Source organism: Schistocerca nitens, chromosome 9 (assembly GCF_023898315.1).
Source record: "Schistocerca nitens isolate TAMUIC-IGC-003100 chromosome 9, iqSchNite1.1, whole genome shotgun sequence".
Lineage (NCBI taxonomy): Eukaryota > Metazoa > Arthropoda > Insecta > Orthoptera > Acrididae > Schistocerca > Schistocerca nitens.
In genome coordinates this window covers 502,741,242-502,753,359 of record NC_064622.1, presented here as the reverse complement: position 1 = coordinate 502,753,359, position 12,118 = coordinate 502,741,242, and the positions used below count along the sequence as shown (strand labels likewise).

The window sequence follows — 12,118 nt, the reverse complement described above, 5'->3', positions numbered from 1 at the left end:
TACAGAGCACAAATAAGTTTGTCAGTACTTAGCTTTATAACTGCTACAGCTGCAGTGCACACCGCAAAATGTAAACACACTATTTTATGTCAAGTGTCGTAACAAGCAACGTTATCTCCTGTGGTATTATATCCTGCTTTGCTTTGAATTGATCATTTATTTATGTGACTACTACTTGTTTAGAACTTTAGTGGAAAATTATTGACATTGAACATTAATATTTCTCGAATTGTTGATAGTACTGACATAACCTGTTGATACAATAAAAGGAGATTCACTAGCTGTAGCTTATACATTATGTGAGATATAAGTTGTGTGCATAATTAAGCTTTTGAACCACAGTACCTATCCAGACCAGAGCGACCACCGCTCCTGTTGACCCTTCCCTTCCTCTACCGTACTATCTGTGCAGACATAGGCCAACTTATTTTGTGTGCTCTCCACTTCTCTCCTACATAAGCTCAGCATTGTAGTATCAGTATTATATTCCCAAGATACGAACAAATCCACAGGATTTTCTGCCTTTGCATTTTCATTAGCTGGTGTCACCTTTTTAATTATAAGTCAGTATACGTAGCATGGTTTATCGTTAGAGTCATTTTAGACACATTTCTATTACGTTTTTGGTTCAATGTTATAGTCAAATACTCCATTGAAATATGCTGGTTAGGCATTGGGAACCTTCTCAGATTAACAAAACTATTTGAAATAGTCATTTCTTGACTAAGTATATATTTTAACTGGACAGTATTCAAGAATTTTCCAAATATTGTAGTACGTGGTATGCAAGCTGGTGTACAACTCACAAGGGAGTGGTCCAGTTAAACATGTCCAAGCCCACCCTGTAATTTTTTATGCAGGAAGAATACAACGAAAGAAATGCACTGTCAAATTTTTAGTTACTAAGATGCACTGTAAGTGTTTTTTTTTAAGTTGTTAAAGTTACTAATTTTTTTTCCCCTCCTCGCATGAAGAACAGCTCATGACAGAGGTTTGTACAGCCCTTCCTGCCTAGTGTGAGTTTGGCCATGACAATAGAGCAAAGCACTGCCATGTTGTTCTAATATTCCAAGTGGCACAAGCAAATTTCAAACACGAGAACTTTTGAGTAAGAGGCAGTTCATATTGACAGCTAAACTCTAGCGTATGTAATTCTTACAAAAATGAGTAACATAGGAAAGTAAATCAAGGCAGTATTTAATGTTACATAACTTTATAACAATTCCTGTAGCACAGTTCTTATGATAATTTTTGAGTGATGTGTATTTTAGTGGCGATGAAACTGTTCCTCGTTTATTACCCAGTTCTCACAATAAAGTGATGTGACACTTGACGAATGTCACGTGTACATGTCAACATCCTCAGTGTATTGGCCAAATGATGGAACAATTTTAACCACCATAGGCTGTTAGTTTTATTTGTTTAATGAAGCATGTATATAAATTACATACTATCAGTTTTGGCCTTAGGTCATTATCAGATACATGTTATTAGTGATGTTTGTGCCACATTTAGAAATGTTTGTTTCGTGTCAGTCCTCACATAAAGCGAAACAAACATTTTTAATGTGACACACACACACACACACACACACACACACACACACACAGCCCAGTCTTGTAGATCTTACTTGGTAATGGTGCATTCCTATCAAGAGCAGCTGTACATGGTTTGTATGGAGAAAACTCCTCTAAAGAACTATTGTTCATGTTATTTATTCAAGTTTAGGTGTTATGTTGGTTATTAATGGGACTTTGTGGTCACCTTGTACAATACGTCTTTCAGATAATTTTTCTTTCAGTTTCACATGTTTCATTTTGGTGCTTATTTATTATTTCATGCAAGTCTTTCTTGCATTTATACAGATAATAGATTTTATTTAGCAAAACTGGGTTTGCACACTGCTTAGCATTATCCTCATTCTTAACACTTACACTACCACAAAATCAGCTGGTAATTATCATCAATATTAAATGAATTGCAAATTTGTGTGAAGAGTAACTGTGGACAATTGCTCCAAAGAAACTATCAACAAAAACTAAGCTTCACTTAACAAATTATGATCACTCCATGTCATGTTATCTGTTTACTGATGCACCATCAACTGAGGATACATGCCTGCCATGTTGCTCAAGCACAGTCCACTATAACTCTAGTAGTGGTTTACAGTTCCAGCCAAATGGCAATAAAATATTTCAGGGCATGTTTTGACATGACAGATTGGGCCATTCCCATGTCAGATGGATGGCCATTTCTTATCTAAACTTCTATCTATTATGGTTGCAATAATTTATGGAAACCTTTATGCTATAAAATATTTTTCATTTAGGAGCTCATACATTTATGTATTCTTCATTGTTGATATGGAATCTTCTGTTTCTACGTTTAACTGTTATTTGTCTTGGAAATTGAAAATCGTGCAGGACCAACATGGATATGTATATCTGATTATTGTAATGTGTGGAAAAGTCTTTGGACACCTATATCCTGCAGCGAGTGCTAAACAGCTGGTTACTAATATTATCTGTCTATTGTACTGATATTATTTTGTTAGTTAATTTATGTCCAAGGGTATGTATTCATTCAAGTTTTGGCACTAATTATAACATTGTTGTGCAAACCATTTCATTGCTCAGAACTACTACTGTTTGGTGATCAAGGCACAGGCACATTTATGTTCTATGTTGATAATGTTACATATAGGTGGACAGCTTGCTAATTTTTGACTGAAAAGAGGGAGAAAGACTCAGTGTATTTTGTCTGAGTTTCATGCATTTTCAGCTAAACCACTCATTAACGACTTTCTCTTTATACAGTTTCACAGAACAAAATTCAGACACACTTTCTCTGTATACATTATATTTATTTATGCATATCTTTGTGCTGTTCAAGATGCTTGTGACTATCTTGCCTATAACATTAAAATACAGAAGGAACTAACTGTCTTATTTTTGTTGCAGACACGATTACAAATTAGTTTTTGGTGTCGATGTTACTGTGGGGCTCTCAAAGGCTGATAGACTCGTGTATGGAGAGGGTGTAATGAATCATGCAATGGCCTTCACAGCTGTCTCAGTTGGTGTGAGTATCTGTCATACAGGGTACTGGTAAGCTCTAATCAAATGTTAAGAGTGGTATGAACAGCAATGAAGGATTATTTGGTATAAAATTGTGAAAAGGATCACATGTGTGGTTATATTTTAGATTTGGTGACAGTTTCACTAAAATACCAATAGTATTCCCGAAATCTTATGTTCTGTGAATGCAACGAGTTCAGTAAGTACTGATGCACTCTTGCTTGGTGTACAGACTCTTGAGTTGTAAAAACAGCAACATAGCCTATAAGGGAGGGATTTTTTTATGTGGAAGGCACAGCAGCTGTGGAAATGTAGGTACTGTTGATGTTGGTGGTTTCAACAGCTGCCATTCCTTCCACACACTGCTACATGGGTCACACCTCTGCGAAATGTGAAAAACGCAGGTGTGAGACCTGTCCTACACATCAACCCAGGATATCATATTTCCCAACCACCTCAAGCATATCCCATCTTATTATAGGCAGGGGCACCTGTGGAATCAGTCATAATGTAATCTTTGCCCAATCTTTGAAATATGGACGTGATTATCAGCTGTCCAACTCTGAAGAATGACCATCACTAAACTGTGGCCAAGAGCAATGTTGACTACCCAGTAGCAGAATGTATCATGCTTGAATTCAACAATTGCTTCACAACTTGTGCAGTCTTGATCCTACACCTCTTGCAGTACCAAGGTCTCTTCTGAATTGCAGCAATGGGAGATGTCCTTATAACATATTCTTCAATCCTGCAATCCTCCTGGTCGTAATCTCCACTAACACTATCCTCTCCTTCTACACCCACCTCCACCCCTTTTCTCATACCTTCCATACAATCACTCAATCTGTCAAGCACACCCCCACTCATGTCCAAACCCCAGTTCACTGCTCCACCTCACCATGTGGCACACTAACTCTTTTGCTGCCTGTACCAGGGCAAGTTCACTGGAGCAACATTCCAATCCTATTATTTTGCTCTCTCTCTCTCTCTCTCTCTCTCTCTCTCTCTCTCTGTGTGTGTGTGTGTGTGTGTGTGTGTGTGTGTGTGTGTGTGTGTGTGTGTGTGTGTGTGTCTGGGGGCCACTTGGGACCATTAGCTCTGGTGTTCTATTGAGTAAAATCTTCAAAAAAGTAAGCATTGTGTGGAGGGATGGTACAGACATTTTCTGACCCAGGCAAATATTTCAGTTATACCGGTTAGGTGTACTGTCAGAGGGAAACACAGTAACCATCTTTTCATTTTTTATTATAATAAGAAAGTAAGTTGGTAAGTTGGTTAAATATTTTGCATTCAAATGGCCTTGTCAACTAAGGAGGACAACCAAACATATGGTTTTACTTAACATTTTAACAATATTTTAAAGAAGAAGAAAAAGAGAACGAATTATATTGAATATGTAGGAGAAGTCTGACAGAAAGGTTCTAATCAGAAAATCACTTGTGCAAGAAGCTTTCACTGAATAAAGGCATCTGACATAACAAGGAGATATGAGTATATAAAATACACCACAGAATTGATTCCCATCCGTACTGTAACTTGTCAGTTTTCACTGTGGCACCATCTGTTTACTTAAGTCCAGATCCAAAGCTGCAAAGAGACGCAAAGAAATGCCCCTCCCTGGTGAAACTATTCAAATCCTTGTGATAGATTGCTGAATAATTCACAACAAAGTGTCAGTAGTTTAAAGCACTACTAAAAGGTAATGGAGATCACAGTACTAGGTACAGAAAATTGGTTGGCTATTTTTCAGAAGAGAAAAGTGCAATATTTTCCAGCAGACTATTCTTCCAGTCTCTTCAGGGTCAGCTGTAATTCGTGAGAGAGTGATGTAGAAATAGAAGTGGAACAGAAAATGGAGAAACTCATTCCAGAAAATGGAGAAGTTGTCCACAAAAAAAATAACACTCCACAAGATTTATCATTACAGACAACTTGCTGTTGATCGCAGTTGACATACTTTAAATGTTCCCACGAGATATACTGTTAACTTGAGGAAATGTCTTTTTACTATCAAAAAACATTGTTGTTAGATGCTGCCCATGTTGGTATGCCTCCTCTACAGCGGTCTCCCATACATCTGCATATACATATATATACTCCGTAAGCCACTGCTCCACACTTGGTGGAGGATACGTTACCAATATTATCAACAGTGGAAAATCCAGGATGGAATGTGACATTATTATAAAAGGATAGTTGTTACCATATAGCAGAGATGCTGAGTCGCAGATGGGCACAACCAAAAGACTGTCAGATAAGAAGCTTCCAGCCAACAAGACCTTCGTTTGAGACAGATATCTTGGACAAGAGACTTATTGGCTGAAAGGTCATTTTCTGACGGTTTTTTTGTTGTGACTATCTGCGACTCAGCATTTCTGCTATATGGTGTATTGAGTAACGTAAAATGACTAATTGCCTCTGAATGTGCTTTAATCTCTCTCATCTTATTCTCACAATCCCTTCTCGAGATGTACAATGGTGGTAGCATAATGAGTGTGCGGATATTTTCAAATATAGGTTTTCTTAATTTACCTAACAGTGTTTTGTGAGAACTTCTTCCAACGATTACCATTTCCGTAACATCATCATATGGGCTATACCAACCTGTTGCTATTCTAGCCACACATCTGTGGATTAATTCAACGACTGCTGTTGTGCCTATGTGATTCAATTACTGGACCAATAGTCTAGAACTGGTGGCACTAGTACCTTGTATGCAGTTTCCTAGAGCCCCCTCCAACAAATCTAAGTCTTGTACATGTACCATGTGGTATGGTCAAGATGCTGACCACGAATCTTCTAATCCAATATTTGCCCAAGTCGTCTGCAACTATCTATCTTCCTAATGATCAACCCATGATGAAACTTTCTGTACATGACAGTGTCGTCAACAAACAGTCTTATAATGCTGCTGATCCTCTTTGATACATCATTTGTGTGTATTGAAAACATAAGGGCCTGTTATGGTTTCTTTGGGTGCACCATGTTGCGTTCATTTCTGTGGAACATTCACCATCCAATTCTATTCTAGATTCGATTATTGAAATATTCCCTGTGATAACCACATATCTGAGAAGATAATCCATGTAATCATACATCGGTTGGTAGTTGATGATGTAGCACAGGTTCAAACACATTATGGAAATCTAAGAAGACAGAATTTACTTGTTCACCTGCATCTATTGTGTATGAATAAAGCAAGCTGTGTTTTTCTCGAATCTGTGCCGAGAGCTTGTATTTCTAGAAACATCACAAGTGTGTGAGCTTACAATATAGTCTGACATCAACAATATTGATCGGTAATTATGTGCATTCAACATTCTATCCTTTGTGCAAACAGGAATGACACAAATTAAGTTCTTTTCTAGTCACGCAGGTCCATATGCTGCACGAAATATTGTTGATAAACACAATTTGTGGTAACAGCTAATTTTACATTGTATTCAATATGAAATATAAGTGGAACTCCATGAGGGATTGGTTCTTTGTTGGCCTTAAGTAGTCTTAAATGTTTTTCAATAACATGGCTGCTAATATTGAAATATTTAATTTGTGAGTCTCATCAGTAATCCAGCATTGATACGGTAGTTTACTCATATGTGGATACATTTTTAAGTATAATATTTAATATTTCTGCTTTCTGCCAGCTGTTTTCAGTTTCATCACCAGATTGACCCATGAGAAATTGAGTGGAAGGTTTGGTTTCATTCATTGACTTCACCTATGATCCTGGCAGTGAAAATTCTTCTAGGCATCACGCATAGTCCTTCCTGTTGATGCACGAATTACTGTTAAGTTTTCTCTGGCACTTTCTGTGCAGTAGTGTCTAGTTTTCACAAAACTTTCATAATTGTATCATCAACCTGAGACAAGTATTAGCAGTTTTATTTTATTATTTACTTTACTAGGTACGTCTTTCAGCTTTAAATGCAATTGTTCTGTGTTTTTGCTAAATCTGAACTAAATGTTCTCAATTTGCAACTTAGTCACTGTTCATGACACGTACTTGCCTAACGTCTCCCCCCCCCCCCCCCCCCCCATCATAACAGTCGTTTGTTCCTGTAATGGTATCAGGGTTCTCTATTATTCATATCTACAACTTTTGTTTTTCCACATATGTGATGTATGTCTAATCGTTTGTGGCAATTTTCTATATTACTTCCACAGGCAGTTTGGATAAACTGCCAGTGATGTTTTCCCATTTGATACTCAGCACATTAAAGACACCTACTCCTATTGTATGACTACACCCTCTCACTACTATTGTATACTCAGGGTATTTCGAGCTGCCCACCAGGATGAATGGCCACCACCAAACTGTGGCCGAGAGCTAAGCAGACCACCGTGTGTCACAACATGCAGCTGAACTAACATTCTGGATTTCAGTTCTGCTTCGCAACCTGGCCATCTGGATCCTCCCTCCATCATCAGCTTCCTTGAACTGCGCACAGATGAGAGTTAGTCTGGCAGCACATTCTCCGCTCCTGCAATATCCTCTTGTTTGAAACATCTGTTGACAATCAATATCTCAAATATATTACTCACTGTATTCTACCCAGGAATTAACAGTGTCGTAAAAACCCTGAGCAAAGATGCATTTCGTCAACTTATGGATTGTATTCCCTATCAGTGCCAATTTAATGAGCAATGTGGTATTTCATTTTTGAAGTAGCAGTGTTTTGCAACTTACTCGATTTATTTTGGGATCACTACATAATTTTTTCAAATAGTAATGTGAGAAGAACTTTGGTACTGTTAGATAACAAACCTATGAGAATAGCATACAGAGTTAATTATTGCTCCCCTTCAAAAATAATTAAGTACAGTATGACAAATGTGGCAACAACATGTCCAATAGATTGTCACAAATTAAGGAATGCCTGTCCCAGCACAATCATTTGTGTGAACATGTGGTGGGGTGGATAACATTAAATGTCATTGCAGTGATGTCAGCTTTTGCATTTATATTACACACATAACTTGCTTTGCTAGTACTTCTAACAGAACTACACTCCTGGAAATTGAAATAAGAACACCGTGAATTCATTGTCCCAGGAAGGGGAAACTTTATTGACACATTCCTGGGGTCAGATACATCACATGATCACACTGACAGAACCGCAGGCACATAGACACAGGCAACAGAGCATGCACAATGTCGGCACTAGTACAGTGTATATCCACCTTTCGCTGCAATGCAGGCTGCTATTCTCCCATGGAGACGATCGTAGAGATGCTGGATGTAGTCCTGTGGAACGGCTTGCCATGCCATTTCCACCTGGCGCCTCAGTTGGACCAGCGTTCGTGCTGGACGTGCAGACCGCGTGAGACGACGCTTCATCCAGTCCCAAACATGCTCAATGGGGGACAGATCCGGAGATCTTGCTGGCCAGGGTATTTGACTTACACCTTCTAGAGCACGTTGGGTGGCACGGGATACATGCGGACGTGCATTGTCCTGTTGGAACAGCAAGTTCCCTTCCCGGTCTAGGAATGGTAGAACGATGGGTTCGATGACGGTTTGGATGTACCGTGCACTATTCAGTGTCCCCTCGACGATCACCAGTGGTGTACGGCCAGTGTAGGAGATCGCTCCCCACACCATGATGCCGGGTGTTGGCCCTGTGTGCCTCGGTCGTATGCAGTCCTGATTGTGGCGCTCACCTGCACAGCGCCAAACACGCATACGACCATCATTGGCACCAAGGCAGAAGCGACTCTCATCGCTGAAGACGACACGTCTCCATTCACGCCTGTCGCGACACCACTGGAGGCGGGCTGCACGATGTTGGGGCGTGAGCGGAAGACGGCCTAACGGTGTGCGGGACCGTAGCCCAGCTTCATGGAGACAGTTGCGAATGGTCCTCGCTGATACCCCAGGAGCAACAGTGTCCCTAATTTGCTGGGAAGTGGCGGTGCGGTCCCCTACGGCACTGCGTAGGATCCTACGGTCTTGGCGTGCATCCGTGCGTCGCTGCGGTCCGGTCCCAGTTCGACGGGCACGTGCACCTTCCGCCGACCACTGGCGACAACATCGATGTACTGTGGAGACCTCACGCCCCACGTGTTGAGCAATTCAGCGGTACGTCCACCCGGCCTCCCGCATGCCCACTATACGCCCTCGCTCAAAGTCCGTCAACTGCACATACGGTTCACGTCCACGCTGTCGCGGCATGCTACCAGTGTTAAAGACTGCGATGGAGCTCCGTATGCCACGGCAAACTGGCTGACACTGATGGCGGCGGTGCACAAATGCTGCGCAGCTAGCGCCATTCGACGGCCAACACCACGGTTCCTGGTGTGTCCGCTGTGCCGTGCGTGTGATCATTGCTTGTACAGCCCTCTCGCAGTGTCCGGAGCAAGTATGGTGGGTCTGACACACCGGTGTCAATGTGTTCTTTTTTCCATTTCCAGGAGTGTATATTTGTCTCAAAAGAATGACCGTTCATTTACGCAACAGCTCTTGTGTGTTTTATTCACGCGTGTAAACTTCAACATTGGTACAATTGAAGATGGATTCAAAAGATTTTTATGTGAGCTTTCTGTAAGATTATTGGATGTTAGAGAGAGAGAGAGAGAGAGAGAGAGAGTGAGTGAGTGTATGTGTATGTGTGTAATTTTTGTTGTTGTTGTGGTGGTGGTGGTGGTGGTGGTGGTGGTCTTCAGTCCTGAGACTGGTTTGATGCAGCTCTCCATGCTACTCTACCCTGTGCAAGCTTCTTCATCTCCCAGTACCTCCTGCAACCTACATCCTTCTGAATCTGCTTAGTGTATTCATCTCTTGGTCTCCCTCTACGATTTTTACCCTCCACGTTGCCCTCCAATACTAAATTTGTGATCCCTTGATGATGCCTCAGAACATGTCCTACCAATCGATCCCTTCTTCTAGTCAAGTTGTGCCACAAACTCTTCTTCTCCCCAATTCTATTCTATACCTCCTCATTACTTGTGTGATCTATCCATCTAATCTTCAGCATTCTTCTGTAGCATCACATTTCGAAAGCTTCTATTCTCTTCTTGTCCAAACTATTTATCGTCCATGTTTCACTTCCATAAATGGCTACACTCCATAGAAATACTTTCAGAAACAACTTCCTGACACTTAAATCTGTACTCGATATTAACAAATTTCTCTTCTTCAGAAATGCTTTTCTTGCCATTGGCAGTCTACATTTTATTCCTCCCTACTTCGACCGTCATCAGTTATTTTGCTTCCCAAATAGCAAAACTCCTTTACTACTTTAAGTGACTCATTTCCTAATCTAATTCCCTCACCATCATCCGACTTAATTCGACTATATTCCGTTATCCTCATTTTGCTTTTGTTGATGTTCATCTTATATCCTCCTTTCAAGACACTGTCCATTCCGTTCAACTGCTCTTCCAAGTCCCGCTGTCTCTGACAGAATTACAATGTCATCGGCGAACCTCAAAGTTTTTATTTCTTCTCCATGGATTTTAATACCTACTCCGAATTTTTCTTTTGTTTCCTTTACTGCTTGCTCAATATACAGATTGAATAACATGGGGGAGAGGCTACAGCCCTGTCTCACTCCCTTCCCAACCACTGCTTCCCTTTCATATCCCTGGACTCTTATAACTGCCATCTGGTTTCTATACGAATTGTAAATAGCCTTTCGCTCCCTCTATTTTACCGCTCCTGCCACCTTCAGAATTTGAAAGAGTGTGTGTGTGTGTGTGTGTAAAGAGAAAGTGCAGTTTGTGTACAAGTTTAGAGAGGGGCCCACTAGATTTCTGTTTTCGGATGACTACAGTGTTGTTGTCGTCTTTATTTATACTTTGAAGTAAACAGTTATAACTTCCTTGGTTATTTCTGTGTCCAATTGGCATATTAACAGGAGTGGCTTTGGCAGATGCTTATTTATTAAGTCTCCTTCACCTATCATATATAGCTATGTACTCACATATTAACGGTAGTACTTTTGCAGGAAGATGACAAGCCTACAAAGTTTCGTGTGGAAAACTCTTGGGGTGATGACAGAGGTGAGAAAGGGTACCTCTTGATGACTGCAGAGTGGTTTAAGGAATTTGTGCTCGAAATAGTCGTTGACCGCAAACTGGTGTCACGAGAAGTGCTTGAAGTGTTTGAGCAAGAACCTGTGGTTTTACCTGCTTGGGATCCCATGGGAACATTAGCTCATTGAAAAATATGCTATGCGTTAACCGTCATCCGCTGCTTATGTCAGTGATACTTTGTGGAAGTGGTTTTGGGCATCAGATTGTGTTAGACATTTCGTCTCAAAAATTATCTGATGCTGCAGTGCAATTATACTGCAAGATATATGCAGCTCCTCTGTGTAAGGTGAAACATGAAATTACTTGGTAATTGGTGAGAAATGTTTTGAAATTTTGTTGCCAGTACTATAATTTTTCATTTATTCTCGAATATATATCATACAATTTTATTTCTGAATTTATATTGTGTAACTCAAAAGGTGACTATGTTCTGTACTAGCAATTATATAGCTATAACCTGAGGTAAAATACCATTTTATATTATCCTTTATATGTACAGTAAGTTTTGATTCATATTTATAGTTGTTCTGAAATTATCACAGATATTGCTCACAGCTTGGGTGTGTTGAAGCAATTTTCTTCATTGATATACTTAATTGTTCAAACAATAAAAATGTACAGAAAAAGAAAATAATGTGAAGGTTAAATAAATAAACTTGTTCAGACATGTAAAAGGCATACAATTGTGTAGCCCAGAAAAAATACCAGTGAAATCATTGAAGCAAAGACCCTAAGGCGGTGTCATATAAACGTGTATATGGGTAGATGAAAGAAAGTGCTAACCCCCAATGTCATTAGGATTAGTCTGGTCGCACTATGTAATGTTTTTGAATGTGCCACATGCTCGTAATAAGTTTTTCCATATTTACAGCTGGAAAGAGCTGTCCACTAATTGTCTTACTGTATTTACATTCTTTTCTTTGAATTAAACCAAACATGTAAAATGCAGCAACTGAAAATATGCTGTTGTGGGTTAGCACTTACTTCCACTGATCCCTTCAGAT

General features: G+C 39.9%; 1 protein-coding gene across 2 annotated transcripts in view; it reads left to right on the top strand.

The window, feature by feature from the left end:
- Positions 1 to 11,788, top strand: part of LOC126203483 (bleomycin hydrolase) — a 104,814-nt gene extending 93,026 nt beyond the window's left edge. For both annotated transcript variants that reach the window (XM_049937806.1, XM_049937805.1), the window contains exons 8-9: positions 2,961 to 3,081; positions 11,027 to 11,788. In XM_049937806.1, coding sequence (XP_049793763.1) covers positions 2,961 to 3,081; positions 11,027 to 11,242 — 337 coding nt within the window. In that variant the 3' untranslated portion in view covers positions 11,243 to 11,788. The remainder of the gene's footprint in view (positions 1 to 2,960; positions 3,082 to 11,026) is intronic.
- The last annotated feature ends 330 nt before the right edge of the window (positions 11,789 to 12,118 follow it).